General features: G+C 36.9%; 1 protein-coding gene across 2 annotated transcripts in view; it reads right to left on the bottom strand.

The window, feature by feature from the left end:
- Window positions 1–85: 85 nt before the first annotated feature.
- The window catches only part of BMT2 (base methyltransferase of 25S rRNA 2 homolog), a 30,891-nt gene continuing 9,370 nt past the window's right edge, over window positions 86–21,606 (bottom strand). For both annotated transcript variants that reach the window (XM_042872554.1, XM_042872555.1), the window contains exons 2-5: window positions 19,035–19,176; window positions 9,849–10,022; window positions 5,778–5,892; window positions 86–1,574 (exon numbers count right to left, since the gene is read on the bottom strand). In XM_042872554.1, coding sequence (XP_042728488.1) covers window positions 945–1,574; window positions 5,778–5,892; window positions 9,849–10,022; window positions 19,035–19,176 — 1,061 coding nt within the window. In that variant the 3' untranslated portion in view covers window positions 86–944. The remainder of the gene's footprint in view (window positions 1,575–5,777; window positions 5,893–9,848; window positions 10,023–19,034; window positions 19,177–21,606) is intronic.

Here is a 21,606-nt window from a genome sequence, read left to right as displayed (position 1 = left end):
CACATAAATAATTTACTTTAAAACCTGACAAAAAAAAAAAAAAACAACCATCCTGCCCCTCCCCCATCCCCCCAAAAATCCACCAAAAAAACCCACAAAAACAACAACCCAACATCAAAGAACACAACCCCGAAACAGTTTGAAAAGAATACAAAACACTATTATCAGGGAAATACTGTTATGTGTTAGTGCTTGTACACATATATAACTGCAAACTCATGTTCCAGCTTTGAGGTGAAACAATCATCTAGACGTACCATACTCCTCTGTTTGTGCAGGGTAATCTCTTTAGGAATCTCACGTCTACCTGCTACTTATGCATTGAAATTACACAGCGTGTGTAACTTTGGATTAACCTATTCAAGTGTTTGGGTGTTATCTCAAGAGGGCAGCAATGAAAGTAAAATCAAATGTGCATTACAGTTTCTCCAGCCCAGGCTTAACCAGAGTGAAACAAATTTTGGAAATAAGTTTTGTTCTGTAATTAAGTAGGGACATGTGTAACCAAGTGTCTTAACCCATCTGCACATTTAATTAAAGTGCAAATTAGTTCTTCCTACATTTACTTCTCAGAAGCCAACCAACTCCAGTGCCTTAAGCTCAATCACATTAAGAGTTAAAAATATTGAAACAACATTTAGCAAATTAAATAGAATTCACACTTCACAGCACTAAAGAAAAGAATGGTACCTTTCTGGCAGAAAATTAGTGATATATATTCTAAAGAAAGTAACAGCAATTTATGCTATGACAAGAGTCACTTGCATAAAACTTTTTTTCACTCTCATACAAGAATATATTTTAAAATTCCAAAGTAGAAAAAAATAGCAAACTCTGTAAACCTTTGCATTTTCTTTATGCAAACCACTGTTGTGTGTTGAGCCCATGTTAGTATAGCAAAATTAGTTAAGCAAGAGGTCTGACTTAGCACGTCAACTGCTACATTAACTTAGAAGCAATACGGGATCTTCGAGCTCATAAAAAGGAATTGAACTAGACTGGCTTTCTCCAGAGTCCGAGTCATAAGGAGCATCAGGTAGCTCCATAAAACCGTAAGCTAGCTGTTCGTCTTCCATGTCTGATCGAATGTAGCAGGAAGTGTTGGAATACTCCTCATCCTCTATACTGTTGAAATCCTGTGGGATATACAACATTCCAGGGTAGTTCCTGCTAACTAAGTCACTTGTTGTTTGCAGGGAGGTTTTCCTAAAAGCCATCAGGTGCATATGAGAAAACTTGGAATACTTAAAGCGTTTAAAACCCAAGGATTCTATGGCAATTCTCCAGCTTTTCATCATCATAGCCCGACGATTCTGATGAGATGAATCAGGAGTTATTACAAGCAATAAGCCATTTAATACGAGAAGTTCGTGTGCCTTCTTGCAGCATATCCACCGCTGATAGGGTGATGGAAAATAAGAGAGGAGGAGTGAAAAAACAACAACGTGGAATAGTTCTCCAGGTAAAGAATCAATGGGATTTTTCAGTTGCTTAAGAAAGGCATCTATAGCATCTTGTGCCAGCTGAAGAGGTTGCTGAATTTGAAGATTTAAGAAGTCGCATTTGTATACGCTCTGGTGGAACAGAAAAATCCAAACAAACATCAAGGTTAGCTTAAAGAGCAAAAGCACAATTCACAGTCAGAGAATGAACAGTAATGTTCTCTTTGTTCCCTCAGGGAAATTTCAAGTCCCCTGAACATCCCTCATGCTATTAAGTCAAACACAGTAAAATGGCAATTTGAAAATCACGGATATTACTGGCTTTCACAGTTGTCAACAACTATTTGAAACGTGCAGCAACACAGTGGAGGTTTCATAGCTGAGAACTGTTTATTAAGCTTTTATTAAAAAGAATAACAGAAAAAAAAAATGGAGATTGCTGATTTGATACTTTGCTTTCTATCTCAACTGATTTAAAAAAAAAAAAAAAGAATTGTATAGGTGTACATTACTTTTGTTTCTCCAGATGCTGGAAGCATAGAATATCCCCTATTAACTGTCAGAATCCCATGCTATTTGAAGTTGGCAAGAGTGAAAATGATGCAAATTTAACAATTCAAATCCAGATTTTTTTGTTTGTTTGTTTTTAAATTATTTTTTAAATAAACTGGAAATCAATATAATGAAATTAAATTTGATACCTCGGTATTTCCAAAAAGTTTAATAGTTTGGTGTCACTTGGAAAAAACTGACCTTCCTTACTTGCACAAAACCAAAAAGAAGCTGTGGCAAGGCACCCTGTATCAGAAAGCTGAAGCACACTTACACTACACACTTTGTAATAGAGATGAATGTACATGTTTTAACTGCTGCAGATGCAGAGTTTAGCCAGAGAAAAGCTTAAAAATCATCTTTTAATTGTTTGTGAGGTCAAGCTGTCAGATGAAAGCAACAAAAGAGTACATTTGTAACAATTTCAATCACACAGCACCCAAAAGTAATATCAAGCTATTTACTGTGCTTAAGTTTTGACATTCCGCATTCATCAAAATCTAGAAATGACTTCTTTCCAAAAAAGCTAAGATAAAAGGCTGCAACAAGATAGGAACAGAAGTTGGTATCAGTGCCTAGAGTGCATGCAGTGAAAAAAATGAGACAGAAAATTCTGCAGAGAACATGAAAGGTGGAGGCAGACCTATGTGTTTTCATATCCCCTCAAACTATTGATAGCATGTGTTTTGTTCTTTTTTTAATATTACTTAAAACAACAATGCAAACATATTTACAAAACAACTGAAAAGTACATTTCCTTCCAAATAGAAAATAACATTATTCCTGTGTATACAATACCACATTTTCTTCAGACAGTTTGCAATAAAAGTGAGAAAGAATAAAGCAACATGCAAAAAAAAAAAAAAAAAAAAAAAAAAAAATTGTGATTCAGTGGTTCTAATTTAAAAAAAAAAAAAAAGATTGTCATTATTTCTGTTTGATCAAGGAATTTCAATTACAACTACTACACCTGCAGGCTTACATTTTAATATTCTTCCTTTTAACATTTCAAACAGGAAATTAACAGTAGTAACGTTGGGATATCTAGGTAAGAATTTCAGAATAAAAGTGCTGTGGACTTAGGTTACTTACATCACTGAAAAAATGAGACAGAAAATATTTCTTTGTAGTGGAAAGATATTCACAGAACAATTAAGTAGAAATAACGTTGAAGGTGATTTCATGACTAAAGTACACTGCAAGTAGAATCCTAAACTCTGCAAGGCAGTGTTAGGAAAAAAAATGCTGCTAGATGCTAAACTGGGGTTTGCTGTTAAAGTCTAGATGTGCAACTCTTGAGCTGATCTTAATAGTGAACTCATATTTCAGAGCACAAACTGACATTTAAGAACTAAATGCTGCTCATCTTTTTCTTAAGTTTGGTACCATTCCAGACTTCTTTTTCCCCTAAGACTGCATTTACTCCAATACAACATCTGCTGCATAGTCAGCTTGTTTTCCAGCAGTAAGAAATTCTGTTGGGACTTTCACAAAATTGAGATTTGCTGTTCATTTCAATTTTGCTGTTCTCCCTTCCTGTACCAAGCAAACCAAACTCCTGTAAGAAAATAACAGCAGCTAATTATTCTCTGGAACATCTGCCAGAGATACAGTGTTTGAAAGAGTGGCCAATGAAAACACTAGGAAATCTGTTTTACTTCTCTTTCAGTGCAGCTCCACCCAACCTGCCCCCAAATGACCAAACCTGAACTTTTAATAGAAATTTGAACTTTTAATAGAAACATATTTCCACATTCTGTGGAAATTAATCACAGTAATTTCACGTTACTGTGTCCAGTTTTGGGCCCCTCACTGCAAGAAAGACATCGAGGCCCTGGAACGTGTTCAAAGGAGGGCAACAAAGCTGGTGAGGGGTCTGGAACACAGGCCATATGAGGAGAGGCTGAAGGAGCTGGGAATGTTCAGCCTGGAGAAGAGGAGGCTCAGGGGAGACCTTATTGCTCTCTATAACTTCCTGAAGGGAGGTTGTAGTGAGCTGGGGGTCGGCCTCTTCTCTCGTGTCATTAGTGATAGGACCAGGGGGAATGGTTTCAAGCTACGGCAGGGGAGATTCAGGCTGGACATGAGGAAGTATTACTTTCCAGAAAGGGTGGTCAGGCACTGGAATGGACTGCCCAGGGAGGTGGTGGAATCACCGAGCCTGGGGGTGTTCAAGGAAAGGCTGGACGTTGTGTTGAGGGACATGGTTTAGTAGGAGCTATTGGGAATAGGTGAACGGTTGGACTGGGTGATCTTTTAGGTCTTTTCCAACCTTGGTGATTCTATGATTCTATGATCCATATCACAGTTCCACATCACAGTTTCTGTATATAAAGCACGCAGATTCCAAACAGTTGGAACACATTCTTTCATTAAACAACACTTCAGTTCCTCTCCTAGTTTTTCTTCAATTATTTTCAATACTCCTAAAATAAGCTGAAGTATTGTACTCAACTACTACATCTATCTCTGAAGAATTTACATTAAGAAAACGGATTAACCTAAGGAAGTATTTAACCCTCTATTCAACATTATTTAACAAACTGATCTCCTGAAAAGCCTCTGGTTCCATTTGTTTCAAAAAATATTTTGGTATCTAAAATATCAGATAAATTTAGAAGATTTTAAAGGTTCTTCTATCTTTGACTTCAATGCTCTGTTACTCCACTTATTTATTCATTTATTAAGGTCAGAAAACAACACTGACTCCTGTGAGAATCCTCTGGCTGGTATTTTGAAATCTTAAATGAGCAGAAGCAACTGCTGGAGAAGAGATCAATTTTTTTCAGGTGACTGTGGTGGTGATACAGTTTAAAGCAGTCATCTTGAACAGACCAGGATTAATTCTAGTTTGGAAGTGGGCCTCAGCTTACTACAGCAGATGTGCTTGAGTTCACATGTTTTTTTTTCCAGGAATACCTTCCATTATAATTTTGTTTACAAGTTTGGAGATGAATTATGCATTAGTGGACTAAATCTGGTGACCAGAACAAAATGCCAAGCACTTTGCAAGTAAGCCACACTGCAGCAAGTAGCACAACTTCCAAGTTAACCAAAAAAAAAAAACAACCACTTGTAAGTCTCCACATCTAAAGAGCTACTACCTAAGGCTGCTGATTTGCATTTTGAACTTTTAGAAAAATTCAGCCTAGAAGCTGGCAAGATATGTAAGGTCACAGGATTTATGTTATCTGACAGAAATGCATTCCTCTACATACCTTTTCACTCTATTATGCTTTGTCATTTTACTTGGTTAGTAAATACCACTGCAACTGACAGAAGTCAGATCAAGACAGAAAAAGATCAAGAAAGGGGACGCGATTGCAGAAAAAATGCATTTTGGAATCTTACTACATAGTGAAACAATTTATCAGAAACATATTACTTACCATAGAACCAGCCCTAAGCGTTAATCTTGTCCTCAGGACTGAGGTTTAGCATTTGCAGCAATAATCTCAAAATCCCCTTCAGAATGCACTTCTAGTTATTAGACTCTCCACAAAAAAACTCGCAAAGTATAGGCAGAGATTATTTCTTTGTCAGAAAACGTAGCTTACAGGAGCTCCATGCCTAAGCGTAAACCAACTCAAATTTTTTTCATGGCTTTCAAGATTCAAGAACTCATCTGAGACTTCATAACAAGACAGCTACTGAAGTTTTTTGCAATATTAAGATTCACAGCGAGGATGGTTTTTTCCTTATTTTTAGAACCAAACAATTACAGCTATTATTTTGGAACCACTGGCAATCAGCTTTATATCAAATATAGCAAGTGTTACATACCTCAACAGCTGGAACAATATCTATGCCAACTGTCAGAAATTCTTCAAACTTCAGAAATGGATTAAAGCAGCTACCAACATCAAGCAATCTGATTTTCCCCAAGGAGTGAAGCAACCTAAGAAGTAGCAAGAACTCAGTTTTATCAAATGTTATTTTTGAAACTGTATTCTGTATTACAATTTCAGATAATTACAAGAATTTTTTTGCATTATCTTTGTAGTGATTAACAGAAGTGAATGCATTACTTGAATTGCTGGGATATCTAAAGAATCAAGTTCGGTCAGTAAAGCACATGATCCTTAAGTTGAAGAGTTTCTGTTAAGAGCACCTTCAGTACCATGCCTTGTGTACTTATAGTATTTTAATAAAATGGTAACGTGTCTAATACTCAAGCTGATCGTTTTGTTTCCCTACTTACCTCTTTGTGGTACTTATTGGTGTTTAAATCATACAAGTCATTAGAGTTGAAATTTCAGGAGTACAAAAGAGAAACTGACAACACTTCATGACCTACCTACCATTTTAAAGGGCATCTGAAGTCAAATGTCTTAATCAGTTCAACAAAGACAGAGGACACACAACTGTATTCCAAGGTAAATAAAAAATCCCTAAAAATGAAAACATTCAGATATTCCTTGCAAAATATCTTGAAGTATTCTTTTATTTTAGCTAATATTTTTGAGAATGGATGACTACTTGAGGTTCACTCCAAATTTATTGTGTTCTTCCTAAAACCCCTCCTTAACTCTCAATGATCCACTGCAGAGAAGATGCCGAAGAAACAGAAGAACCCTTGGAGTCTTCAGCAGAACAGATTTTGTTTATATATAGAAGATAACTAGGGATCACTTCTTTCAAAACTATCTGCACCAACCAAGGCAAAGGGCTGTGCCTCTAAGTGAGTTAAAATTGCATGCATTACCCTGTAACACAGTCAGTACTGAGAAAGACTTCAGAATGAAGATGATAGCAAGTTTTTTTTTTCCCCCCACTACTTGGATGCTAGTCACTATCTAATCTGTGCATCACATTGAGTCATGCAGGGGACCTTTTGGATCCTTGTGGCAATAAATTAGGAACAGGCTGAAGTCAAGTAGTGTCTTTCTCTGTGTAAGTATAAAGTATATAGCTTCTCAGAACAGTGGTCCTTGTTTTGCAGATGCAGACACTAATGGCAGACTTTCTCATTCAAACACATGTCAGTATGCACATGTGCATTCTAATGTTAACAGCAAAAGAATTGGAGACACATGGGACCACAGAAAACAAAAGAGAGACTCTGACTGTAGTCTAGCACAGAAAGATTTCCCATTAAGAAAAATAAAAGAGCAACAGCCTCTAGCAAACTTAAAATTTTCCATCTAAAGGGTGACATTAAATATCTGAGCAGATTAAAATTAAGTAACATAACAAAGAATTCTGTAAGTGGGGAGAATGCCACTACACCTATCTTAGAGTGAAAGAAAGCCACACTGATTTTTCAGTTTCCTTTTCTTATAAAACTTACAAGTGTTGCTTCTGACTCAGAGAGGAGGGTGCACACCCCAAACTATGTCTGACAGCATTAAGGCACACTTTGCAAAGCTACACCTCTGGATTGCATGCTGAGCAGAAGCCAGAAACTCTCTTCTACACCAATAGACAATGGATCCAAGAGATATGACCAGGAAAACACATTTCTTTCACTCTAATAGGCTCTCTTTTACTCTGATAAGGCTACCAGACTCTAAGATCAATGCAAATATACTTTGGGATCTAAAAAAGCAGCAGATTCACATACTCACTTATGTTTTGACTTTCCTGCTGCTTGTCAGGTTTCACTGTCCCTCAAAATTGCTTATTAGCAGTTCTTAAGCTGCCAGTTATAAATGAGAACAGGATCCTAGTTAGGTGCTTTAAATAATTGTGAAGTTCTTCAGCAGCTCAGACATCTGCTTCTTTCAGCATGGCTCTCAAGTCAGATTCCTCAGTAAGAACATAACTGTCATCTAGGTGACAGTCACTGATCCAATTACTGTGTTACAAAGACAGTCTTGCTAAATTCATTGATAATCACCCTTCAAACTCATTTCCTAATGATTTTCAGTCAAGGCAGCTAACATTAAAAGCAAAGGAAGTACACTGCACTGTAGGTAATCTCCAAGCACATCTTGAACTAGAGAGGTTTTGGTCCTTCTTTGGAGATATTCAAAACCCACTCAGACACTTTCCTGTGTGACCTACGCTAGGGATCCTGCTTCAGCAGAGGGTTGGAATAGATCTCCAGAGGTCCCCTCCAACCCCCATGATTTTCTGAACGCATGGTTCTCTAATGCATTATATACAGGCAGAAAAAGAAAACATTAATACTTCAAGGGTCAGACTCCCAGTTTGCAGTTTTTGATTATTAAGCTACAATTTATCCAAGGATGGGAGGAGAATGAAAATTCAGAGGTCCTGTGCTATTGCCAAAAGAGCAGAACAAAGCTGTACAACTGGCTCTGACTGGCAACACAGGCATGTCTCAAAGTTTTCAGTAACATCCACTCATAAAGGTACCCCCTAGGAAGGACTAGCTTGCTGAATACATTACATTGTTGCTATAAGGTCTGTATAACTACTAAAATCTACTACTACCTTAACTATCACGTGTTGCCTACTCCAGGTCTTGAGAAGGGCAATGGAAAATAGGTCATGGTATTGATAAATACTTTTTAAGTTATGAAATAAAAAGTTCTGTATTAAATACTTTCTGTACACACAAATCAAGAGATAAGACTACAGATTTCTGGTAGCAAGATGAAGCTTGTGAAGTTGGCCCTTCAAAGTATGAATATAAAGCATAAGCAGAGAGAAAGCTTGTGCTTCATCATGATAAGATCTCACAGCACAAACAGGTCAACTTCAAGTAGTGTATGATCAAACCTATTGATTTAAACAAGTCAGTACCAATCTGCCACTTGTAGTAACAGAAGCATCTTGCGTTACCAAATGCTAGAGTTTTTGAGATGGCATGAGGAATTAACATCTCATCAACCCTTTGCATCAAAGTGCTTGGTGGTTCTTATTAAAAACATATATTCATGTTTAGGCTGAGTTAGCAAAGTGAACACTACCAAGAGGAGAAAGAGCTGCTTATGGGAAGCCACTACCTTCATTCTTCATTTCATCTAAATACTACTTTTCTGAAAGAGTGGTCAGGCACTGGAAAGGGCTGCCCAGGGAGGTGGTGGAGTTGCTGACCCTGGAGGTGTTCAGGCAACCTTGCTGCTTGTGTGATTCTGTGGCAATATCTTCTTGGTTGCTCAGAACACAGAACAACATTGGGGTCAGCATTTTAACTATTCAAACATTTAAGCATTTGAGATCTTCATGCCTTTTGCAAGTCATGTTTGCCAAAACATGACCCATATAATTCAAGAAAAAATAGGGTGAGACTGTAACTGGAAAAAAAAAAAAAAAAAAAAGCTACTAATGAATCCCAAAAATAAAATTCTTACTCGAGTGAAAAATCAAAAAACAAAATTAAAACCTATTAGCGAAGTACCTAAAGAATATTCAACTTCTGCAGAGACAGTCATCAGAAAGCTACCATATTTAAAATTAAGTGTTAAATTCAAAATTGCTTTGGAAGTGTATAATTGGAATCGAGAGTTTCTCCTCAATAATTTATGAACAGAAAGTTTTAAGTACTCTGTTATTTACATTTGGCACTTAGTACTTACAAAAGCAATTGACTTTTCAACAATACTGAACAGTCATTAGATTCTAGCTTAATTAACATCTGCTTTATTTCACCTCAAGCTTTAATATAAATTGCACTGCACAGTAATGACAAACAAAAGTGAAATTACTCTAACAGTTAAACGATGATGACTAAGTTGTCATTCTCGAGCAATCTTTACAGCATCCACCCAAATTTATACTATAGTTCAATTATTCTTGAAATGTGGACATATTCACAAGAAAATCCAACCTCTTTACTATTAAAAAAAAAAAGCGGCATCAGACCAATCTAACATTATAATGAAAAAATTTCCAAGTAAGTCCCAACAAGAAAAAAGAAAAGTCTGGAAAACAAGTATAACTTACTCTTCTGTTATAGCTTCATGATTTGTCAAGCCAAAGTTTGATAAGGGGTCTTCAATCTTGGGAGGCTGGGAAACATTTAAGGCTGGAGTGGTCTTAGAAGCAAGAAGTGCTCTCTTCTCATCTTTCTCAAGTGCTTTTCTTTTCCCTCCATTCTGAAAATACTCCCGACACACACTGAAAAGACAAAGATTTCCCAGAGAAATGGAATGGTATTTTCAGTCACTACAGTAAGACAGGACACAAGACAGAGGAATAAGAGATACAAGTTCTAAAAGCTTTTCAATAAATCTGAGTTCTACTGCATCTTCAGGAAATGCTTTAGGAAACATGTGATACCCAAAAGACACACTTCAAGACAAGCAGTGGCTTTTTTTCCCCTAAAATTAGGCTGTAAGACAGAGTTATGTAAACAGATTCAAATTAGCTTTATCTGTATAGACTTTCAGAGCAAGAACAGAACATTAACCAAGGGTAAATGTCAGCTGACACTTAAGCACTACACTTATCCATCAAGGCATGCTTGCATACATGCACTGATAGTTATTAATTACAAATACAGGGGCTTCTGAAACATCCTTGTTGTATAGGGTACTTAAGAAATGCGGGAGGAAAAGAAATAACTCAAGCTTATGGGCTAAGTTAATTATACTTGGTTCTAATTATGAGTTTGTTTCTTTTTCTTTAATAACGTATGTTCAGTAGCTGTATTATTACAGAAGACTTATTTTAGCTTTCATTTTTTATTTCACTTAAGTATTCCACTAATAGGAACCAGAATAAAATTATCAGTCACATTTATCAGAAAGGTTAAGCAGTTTAAAAGAACGAATGTAAAAAAAAAAAAGTTGAATTGCACTTGCATAGTTCAACCAGTAGTCAGCATTACGTATGAGACACAAGCATTATGTTTCGGAGAATAACTGGACTGTTTTGGACAGAACTAGAATTGGAAACAATTTGCTGCTGTGAAATTAAAAGCCTGACTCACCCTGTAAAAAAAAAAGCATTTTAATTAGATGTGCCAGCCAAGCATCTGCATGAGAAGTTTAACAAAAACAGCATTTGTTCAAATTATGTTTTCACAAAACGTTTTTATGATAAAAAAAAAAAAAAAGCTGCAGAGGTTTGAAGGTAACATTCCAGGACACAAATTCAAGCAGAGTTTAATAGCATCCTATATTGTTTTATTTCACATTCCAGATTTGGAAGGGTTATGTTGATAAAAATACTGCCTTAAATTCACAAATAGAGATGAGGTCTTGAAATACACAGGCCTGATCTAAGTATAGATGATATTATAGGCACCAAATACACCTAGCCTCTCCATCACTCACGATGTGAAGGAAAAACAAAAGCAAGTGTCATTATTGCTAAGTTTTATAAGGAGAAATATATATCAAACAGGTACAGATAGAAACCACTTTACTTCAAACAGCCCGGAAACGATCACTTTGAATCTGTAAATGTATAATTACAAAAGTACAAAAGTACACAAAAAGTACAAAAGTGTCAGGTAAATTAAGCTCTGTTGGACAAACTCCTGTACTGCCATATTTGCATGGCCTCAATATCAAAACCGACCTGCGTCTAACAAAATCAAAGCACAAGCAAGTTTTACTTGTCTGAGAAGGCCCTATGTACTCGCACTTAGTAAGAAAAGTTTAAGATACAGACAGTAACCTTAGGGTAGAAAACACAGCCCTATGAGAAACAAACACAGTAAAACATACATTCATAATCAACAAGTTTATAGTTACAATTCTTCAGTAACCAAAGCTATTTTCAGATAAAAGAGAAGCTAGATGGAAAAAAAGAAAATAAGATCCATGTCTTAGCAGTATTGAGCAAGATCACACAGAAGCAGTAACAGGAGCCCAGGCTACAATATTCCCAAATACACAAACTGTGAAACCATACCAAGTCTGTTAGAAATTCCACATACAAAAAGACAATGATTCTAAAATTAACAAAGTCTGTAATTTAACTAAGCAAAAAAAGTTGGAAAAAAAAAAAAAAAACCAACAAAAAATAGAAACAAAATAGAACCCCAGAAAAACACTTGCATTACTATTATGCTAATAAAAGTCATATTTTATGCTATATAAAATTATTTGTCCATAAGCATACAATGAGTTTAGAGATGTCTTTCATAATTTAGTTGAGCGTCACTTAGTGAAAGAAAACAAACCCATCTTCCTCACACTGTTACAGCTACCTTACTACTTTCTAAGCATCTTGCTCAGTGTCTTCAGTTTCAGTTAGAAGTCTTTCTTGTTATCCCTTTTGAAACATTCTGGTTAAATAACATCATACAGCTATCGACACTGACAGGTAAGTCAGAACAAATCAAGAAGCCCAGTACTTTGGGAGGAAATGTATTCTTTTTGCTCCTCAACTACTGATTCTTTTTCCACTTGCTAGAAGCTGTTACACTGCCCAGCTTAACACACAGATAAGCACTTGTGTATGACAACCAATTACTTTTAAAATGCAGCCTAATGACTCCTTCTGTCACTGCACAGAAGCCATTTCTGCCTCACTGTTGATACTGCTGTAGTTGAGTATTTTTCCCAACTATTTTACTCCTCCCTCTCATGTCAATTAAGTTCTGAACCACAAGACATTATTAAAGACAACCGTGTTGCGAAGTATCTTCTCCTGGATTTTCACTGGCAGACAAAGAGGCCAGAATCACAAGATTTACTGAAGACTGGGTAAAATTCCTCAAGTTCAGACTGCATACTTATGTAGTAACTCAAAGAAGCAAAAAAATACCAAATCCAACAAGCAAACAAAAACCCAAACAGGTGAGAAACCACTGAGGGATTTCACCTCAAGATGACGCACCATCCATTTAAATCGGACTCACAAGTGTGATGGGGTAGCAGTGATCAGATGGGCATTTACTGCTCAGTACCTAATAAAAGGCAACACACTCAACAGTTTACCCCCACTGTAAATTGCTGATGTAGCTATGTGCTTATGTTTATTAAAACCCCATCAGCGACCACAGTAGTTTTGAGTACGCAGTTATCAAAGACTATATTTAACAATGGTCTCAAGTAATGAACAGAGCATCCCCCTATTATCTACAAAGGGAAATAAAATTAGTTTATTTTATAATTTTGAGAGCTGTCACCATGAAATTTGTGGCAAACGTCTCTGACATTTAAGCTTCCACTCTGGTGATATATTAGCTCTGCAATCAACAGACTTGTTCATGAAGAATTGTGCAATTCAAATGGTACCTGAGCTTACACTTGCTAACAGTTTACACAGACAACAAAACTAAACATTTAAGTTATAAACTGCTTAAGTTTGCTGGCAGAGACAGGTGAAGTTTGCAGCTCATGTCTTACGAAAAGAATTCTAGGTACTTCCTCAGTTGAACTTTTTTTCCATTCTCCATATCTTAAATGACAGTTTTTCCAAGATGAATAGTCTCCCCACACCCAAACTCCCCTGCCATTTAGTCTGGACACTTAAAGAAACCCTCAGTAAAAGCCAGTATGAACAGATAGTCAGAAGATAAATGGTTTGATAGTAGACTTAAGTTAAGAAACTTCCCTGTAGAATACACTACCCAAAACCATGAGTGTTTCAATACCACACAGAAAATAACAGGGGGAGGTGTTTCAAATTCTCAATTGCCAAAGAAACATCACATTAAATATTAATGACTTAAAAGAATCAGCAGTTAGCTCTTCTTGCCAAGTAATAACCAGCAACTAAATTAATGCTGGTCACCTTTCATCTTGACAAAAAAGCAATTTCTGATAGCTTTTATGAATGATCAAGAGTTTCAAGTAGACAGTTCTGCAGGTCAAGAACTGACACAGTCCTTCTCTTTAAAAAGCAGAAGGAAGAAGGAAAATGTAAGCCTGATTTACATTCCTCACTGTATTTATTAACCAGAATCTAATATTGAAGATGAAATTGAGTGAGGATACAGCGAAACAACACACTTCCCTTCAGAGCTGAAGGAAATTCTAGTTTCCTAAAGTCAACTAAAGCAACTGCTGACCTGAAAAAAAAGAAAAGCAGCATCAACTCCTGTACAGGTTTAATCTCCCCCACTCTATTCTGAAGTAAATCAAGGAAATTAAAGTTTTCAACTTCCCCTTGGAGGCATTAATCATGAGGGAGGACTGGAAAGCACTCTGCTATTATCAAGAGTGTCCAGATTTAGGTTAAGGAAATTATACATTCAGCAAATATTACAGTACGAAGTATTATAAGTTCTTAAAGTTGAATGCAAGAAGCTTGCATACAATTAATTCACATTTATTTTTCATGCTTTGTTTTAATTCTAGACATTTGAGACTTATCCTTTTGGAAAACACCACTAGGTCTGGAACCAGATGCTTCTCCTACGTTGTACCAATCCTCCCTCCACAAACCAGCTTAGAGTCAACACCCTTCATTACCAGATGATTCCAAGAACTTGAAAACAGTCAGCAGTCATCATATAATCAAAGCTCTAATTAGTTCTAACATTCAATGAACAGACACAGTTTTGTCAGAACAAAGTATTATTTAGAAGGAAAAATAAAGGTTGCCATACAAACATGCACAATGAACATTAGATCCTTTTTCTATTAAATAGTTTCCCTCTTTTTCCTTAACCCACCTCCTTTCTAATTCCATTGAAGGCGAGTTTCTCAGCTAACTGCATTCATAAAGAAAGCACCAAAACAGCACTGTAGGGACTTTAAGCATTCATTTATTCTGTCCTCCAATCCCAAACAGACCGTGAACACTTATCCTCAAAGATCCTGTAAAAGGATCTCCTAGATTTTACTGCATTTGACCAGACAGCTCCAGATTCTAGGAAGAAACACAGCTTTTGTGGAAAATAAATAAGACCCCTGAACTTTTCTTTACCTTTTTTGGAGTTCTTTTTTAAATGCAGGGAGCAAATTGATACTTTAATTAAGAGAAAAGCTAAATAAAGTATTTCAGATATTTTGTGAATAACTTCATTACCACACTCCAAGATGTTTCTCTTTTTTGAAGAAAGTATCCTGTGATTGTTTCATATTCAGCTTGTACTTTGCTACAGAATCATAGAACGGCCTGGGTTGGAAGGGACCTCAAAGACCATCAGGCTCCAATGCCCCCTGTCACATGCAGGGCCACCAACCTCCCCATTTAATACTAGACCAGGCTGCCCAGGGCCCCATCCAATCTGGCCTTGAACACCTCCAGGGACAGGGCATCCACAGCCTCTCTGGGCAGCCTGTTCCAGCACCTCACCACTCTCTCTGTAAAGAACTTCCCCCTGATATCTAACCTCAATCTTCCCTCCCTCAACTTTAAAACCATTTCCCCTTCTCCTGCCATTATCTACCCCTGTAAAGAGTTGACTACCCTCCTGTTTGTAGGCTCCCTACAAACACTTTTCTAAAGGACTGATAAATAACCAATTCTTTCCTAGCCTGTGTCTCTATAGCTGATAGTATTTGGCACAGTTAGTATCATTGTTAATTTCAGTCCAGCCCTGAGAGTGTAAATTCTTCCTTGCTTGGTCTCATTTGCAAATTTAATAAACAGACTGTATTCTAGTAGATTACTAATGAAAATATTGATTAGTAACAGATTCAGGGACAGGCTTACAGAGCCCTTTCTCAGTAAAACAAATATTTAAGATAAGTTTCTAATATCCATTCTCTGCATTTTTTCCAAACAGTTCTACACTCCCCTAACAGTAAACTGACCAAGACCACATTTCTTCAGCATACTGAAAATTCTCAAAAGACTTTTTTAAAAAACGCAAGTTCAGATAATGTTTTGTCACAATGGCTATTTCAAGCTGATTCTGTTTTTTCATTATTTAAAAAAAAAGAACCGCCAAGTCAACACAAGTTGTAACTGATGCAAAAGCAACAGAAAGAAGCAAATCAGCTGGTTTAGCTTATTTTGTTTTAGCTAGAGCCAGAAAAGGCCAGCATTCATTGTCCATACAAAGGTTCACCAGGCTACCTATACCAGCAAAAATTAGCCGTTAGGACAGCTAGGGTAAACAATCTTATCCATCCCACTTTGGTTTAAACTCTGTGTTGAAACAGAAATTACATGAAACAGGTGTACATTTCCAAACATCACCTGTTACACTGCATTCAATTTACTGAAAATACAGACAAAAGAAAGGAAAGACAGCTGACTGTGGTCCATGTTTTCTACAACACCACATGAGGTTTACCTAAACTGCATCTGGAAGGGGACAAGGCTTTAAGTTCTCTCTTCCCATGCCAAAGATTGTATCCTATTGCCCTGAAACAGTCAAACCACTTCTGTACAATGTGGCATATGGTCAACAGCACAGTCTGCCATTTACAGCTTTAGCTTTAATGTTTTCTGGAATCTGCACGTGTGTCATCTAAATAAAAAATTAATGAAGTAAAAGAGAAGGTTTTTTTTCATCTGTTTTAAGAATTAGCATCACAAGATGTGTTCTCCCAGTATGTTCAACTAAATAGCAAGATACACCTTTTCACAAGGAGAACTCTGCAGGAAACAATCTTGACCCTGAAAATAAGTATGCATTCTATATTCTCTGATTTACTTTACTGGTGCTTGGTTACACAAGAATACAAGAAAAAATAATGAAAGACCAAAAAAATCTTTTTTTTTCCTAGCTAGTATCACATCTTAAAAGATCTTCCTTAAAAGGAAAACAAAAGCCTGAGCTATCCTTTCTTCAACACAGATACACAAGTGGTTCCCAAGTATTTTCAGCATTCCACTCTGAAATGAAACTTCATTCAACCGATCAGCTACCTTCCTGCTGCCATGGTGACACTCAGTTAAAGCACTCAACAAAAGCTTTCAATGAAGTTTCACATAAGTAAACTTCTCTTGCATGCAATTAAGCAACTAGACACAAGGAGGAGTAAGGACAGTGGGGCCTGCCATCTGTGTGGCACACCTCCTTGCTGCTGACAAGGAACAAAAAAAAAAAACCCAGAAGACAAAGTTGATCTGCCATGTTTTAGTATTTAGCCATTCAGGCCTCAGTTTCCACAAAAGAAAGAAGAAACTTTTTTTTTTTTAACTGATGTGAATCTCCTGACCCCTGAATGTTGCATGCAGAAAAGACCCGTGCTTGAATTGAAGCTTTCACTGTGCGCATCTTAGTGTCTACTATCAGTGGATTCTATTCTTAGCATGAGGTCGGGCTCCCAGGCCCAAACTGGATATTTATTTGTTCACTCTGTAAATCTTATAGGAACCATAAAACCGCCCCCCCAAAAAAACCACCCAACAAACAAACGAGAGAGCCAATAATCCTCAGTACACAGGATATCAGCCGTTCCTCTGGTGTCAACATGCAACATTATCCTGTCCTGCAGGGAATGAATTGAGCTTGCCACAAGCTAAGGGAATACTAGTTAACTGAAATTGCTTTAAAAAAAAATAAAAATCAAGCAGTGTTCCCTGGGAATCAGTCCAGAATCCAGTACCATTAGTATGTGCACAGATAACCAGAACATGACAACAATTTTATGCCCTTCACTGCAAGAAAGACATCAATGCTTTGTAGCATGTCCAGAGAAAGGCAACAAAGCTTGTGAAGAGTCTGGAGCACAACTTGTATAGGGAGTAGCTGAGGGAACTGGGACTGTTAAGTCTGAAGATGAGGAGAAGCAGGGGAAACCTTACTGCTCTCTATAGCTGACTGAAAGTAGGTTGTGGTGAGGTAGGGGTTGTCTCTCCTCTCGCATAACAAGTGAAGGAACTAGAGTGAATGGCCTCAAGTTTGCGCTAGGGGAGGTTCAGGTTGAATACTGAAAAGACTTTCTTCTCAGAAAGAGTGGTTATGTGCTGGAACAGGTTGCCCAGGGAGGCAGTGGAGTCACCATCCCCTGAGGTGGTTAAGGAAAGGGCAGATGTAATACTTAGGGCCATGGTTTAGTGGGCAATATTGATGGTAGGTAGACGTTTGGACTACATGATCTTGGAGGTCTTCTCCAATTTTAATTATTCTATTGTTCTATGAACTATTGATACAAAAGGAATGGGTTTCTAATATTAAATAAAAGCCTGCTGTAGAGAGAAAGAAAATAAGGTTGTTACTGACTTGCTCCACTTCCATCAAGTACAGAACACCTTGAGTCGTCACCAGGTTGATGTACTCTCTATTAACTGTTTCACAATCCATGCCCCTTCATCCCTCACTCATTTGCTTGTTTTATGGGATCCAAAGATCTCTGCAATAAAGTGAAATGTAGCAATGTCATCCTTGCTTCTCTTCTCTTTCTTCTGTTCATTACTTTCTATCAGTCAAATAGAGGATGACTATTCCAAGACTAGAAGAGAATGGTAATCTGTTAATATTTTATCTATTCAGTTTTAATCTACACTGATTTTTAAAGATCCCAGGGAAGCTGGAAACCTCCACTTTATAAACAAACTGATACCTACAAAGACTTTATTACATGTAGTTGATATACTTCCTCAAAGTTGGATTGATTGGAATAACTTTCATATCATGATGGAAAAAATGAAGTTTTTCTAAACATCCGGATATGCAAAGACCTTACTCTCAGACTTACTTCATCATCTTCCTCTGTCTAAAGACATTCCTGGAGGCAGGATTGTGCATAAAGTCTTTTTCATATAAGATTTCAACAGTATTTTGTTTCATTCCACTGTACGGATTTCACAGTATGCCTCAGATGCCAACCATATGTAGGAATCCTGAGTGACTAACACTTATCCTATTTTAGACCTCAGTTTCCTCAAGGATTGAAATAGTTTAGTTAAACTCAATCCAGGATTTTACTATTAGGGCATGCAAGAAGTTTAAAATCCATGTACTTACATGCACAAGTCAAACCCATACCCTGTTCAGCTACGCTCATTGCATTAATTCAGTTTAGATTCAGATGAACGCATATAACATTACTTCTTAAATTTACTTGCAGCTTCAGCACATGAAGAAAAGGAAGTTGTTTGCTGAAGTTGCTTTTACAAAAAAATAAAATCTAATTTTAGAAGAAACTACTTCATTATGGATTTACAGTTTATAAATTGGAACAGTAAGAAGGTATTTGTTTTGGGAACCAATACATCATTAACATTTTATAGAACAAATGTTATAAATCATCAAATTAAAAAACCTGTATTGTAAAGAATTACAAATATAAACACGCAACCACATCTTTCAAAGACATGAGGACTTACCTGCAACACCATTCAATTCGGCCTTCCCCTTCACAAGTTTTTGCCCAGTGATTATCTGCAAGGTTCTTCATTGCCACAGCATATTCACAGAGAGTTTCCTCATCCTCACAGTGTTCACGCCAGATTTTATCAAAGTCTCCCACTGAGCAAAACAACAATAAAAAAAAAATACTGCACATTAGACACAATGTGTCTCATTATCTTCATGGCAAAGTCCCCATCTTCCCATTAAAGAAGTTACATAATGCTGTAAGAGATTACTTTACCTGCATTTAACAAAATGAGGCCCCCTTTCTCTAGTCAAACACAATGCTTCTTCAAGGCTTTTGAGAAGGGACTATCGGGTACTTGAGAAGCCAGCAATATTCTCAGAACACTGACTTTGTTCACCTCATTCCATGAAATTAAAGTTACTGGGAAGTTCTGCTTCCATTTCTGTGCACGGTTATTAAACATGACAAACATTTTTAGAATTGAAAGACTGGAAGGCCTCCTAGTTGCATTCATGTTTGCAGTAAGTACTCTGCATGATATACATGGAAAAATGCTCAAATGAAAGTTTAATCAAGACTACAGATTTCTTTGGATACACTGGAAAAAGAATTCAAGCCTTCACTGATACCTGCCTATGTAGTCAGTATCAATAAAATAACTTCTAAGCAACAGTACTGAAGGATCAGACCAATTACAGTGGGAAAAAAAATAAAAATAAAAATCAGACAAATTTGCCAATTTCCACTAACACTTTTATTTTCATGTTCCTCATCTCACTAAAAAAAAAGTCTTGCAGGTTAAATTCTAACACTTTTAAGTAATTAAACATGATGATTTTCCCACTTCTGCAGGGAAGTATCCACTTCCTCTAGCTTGCTTTACATAATGTACTGCCAAACAAAAACAAGGTAAATACTAGTGGTGCAAGCTACAACTCCTGTTATAGTTTATACTGCACAAAAAACTTTGGTATACTTTACTAAAAGACTCTTCTGCCATAAGAAAAAAAAAAAAAAAAGATACATGCTCGCAGGTATGATTTTCACTAATTCCTTTTTTGTTTCTTAATCACAAATGTGTGCACACATCCAGTATAGATTCATATATATATTTGCAGAATAAAAATTATGCATTGATTTTGCATGCTCACGCTGATACAGCTAACAGCAAGTTACTAAAAGCAAAGGTACACTCTAAGATTGGACTCTGACAACAAATATTTAACAGCATGGTTTCAGAACCAGTCTTGTGGCCCCTTAATATGACAAAGAAACACTTACAAAGTGCATCAATCATAGCTGACTATAACATTTGCTAAAGCCTGAAAGTAGCTTATGGTATAACTTGTCATTCCCATATCAGTAAGGTATTTCTAACTCATTCGTGAGAATCCCTTTGATGTTCTTTATTTTAATTAGCAGTAACAGACTTCTTTCCATGGCAACTTTTTCTTTTTGCTTGCGTGCAAAACAGTAATAATGTCTGGTTAGCCCATCTGTCCTCCAATTACAGCAAGACTGGGTACGAGAGACAGAAGACTTAGAAGAATTTAACCAGTGATCTAAGTTACTGCCTCTGTAAGTTTGGTTTAGAGATGTCACAACTATTTGCTCTTCGAAAATAATCATCTGCAATCATCAAAATGAGTCATGTTTCAATGAGGTGTTTACACTGCCTTGCATGAGACAGCAATCAGGATGGAAGGCCAGGGAGTGGATGTGATACTATTTTAGTTTTAATACAACAGGGAAGCTAAGCAAGACATCACGTATTCTGCTTGCTGTGAGACAAACATGAGAAAGATGTTAGACTGGACAAATAAGTGCAGTATTATATTTGAGCAGTATCCTGTGGTACTTCCAAAGTGATTCAAGTTCAAGGAGACACGCTTTACACCAGAAGGCATGAGCATGGTCCCCAGCTGCCTACCAGCACAGGGCATGCCTGACAAATGCACACTGGAGGCACAGCCCTGCTGCTGTTTCTGATGGAACTTAGGGCTCATTTTGCCAGAGATGTTCGGAAAGCCTTATGTGGAAGTAATCACGCAGGGCGCATCAAATTCTACTGATGAAAGAGAGCAAGAAATGGTACACTGTGTCCTACCAGCAAAAGGGGCAAAACCAGCACAAGCTTTGCTCCCATTTCCTCAAAACAGAAGCGCTGAACCTATGCAGACAGCATCAAAACAGAAAGCACTAGCTAAGCTTAAAGTGTATTCTCAATAGCTATTTAACTGTTATGCAATTTAGATATAGTTTCATAGTTCTTCTGCCACACACTCTGAATCTTACTGCATGAGCCTGGCAGCTGTAAAACACTTGACAGACATGCACTTGCTGGAATTTTGATTAAGAACATGCAGTAGAAAGAAGTAAACAAGTAAACATTCAGAGAGAAAAATATCACCAATAAAAAAAATCTCAGTTTAGCTCCTTTCAGTCATTTAACTTCATCTGGTCTATTTCTAGACAATAGTTCCATTTCCCAGTATCACTTTTTCTTAAGAATTCAAAAATAAAATGGATGGGGAAGAAAAGTGCAAAGACGAAATACTTTTAGCCAACTCATCCTTTCT

Source organism: Lagopus leucura, unplaced genomic scaffold, assembly GCF_019238085.1.
Source record: "Lagopus leucura isolate 7727_CA_CO unplaced genomic scaffold, USGS_WTPT01 Super-Scaffold_100008, whole genome shotgun sequence".
NCBI classification, from domain to species: domain Eukaryota; kingdom Metazoa; phylum Chordata; class Aves; order Galliformes; family Phasianidae; genus Lagopus; species Lagopus leucura.
The sequence above is the reverse complement of the archived record's forward strand: the minus strand, read 5'-3'. Positions and strand labels throughout refer to the sequence as shown.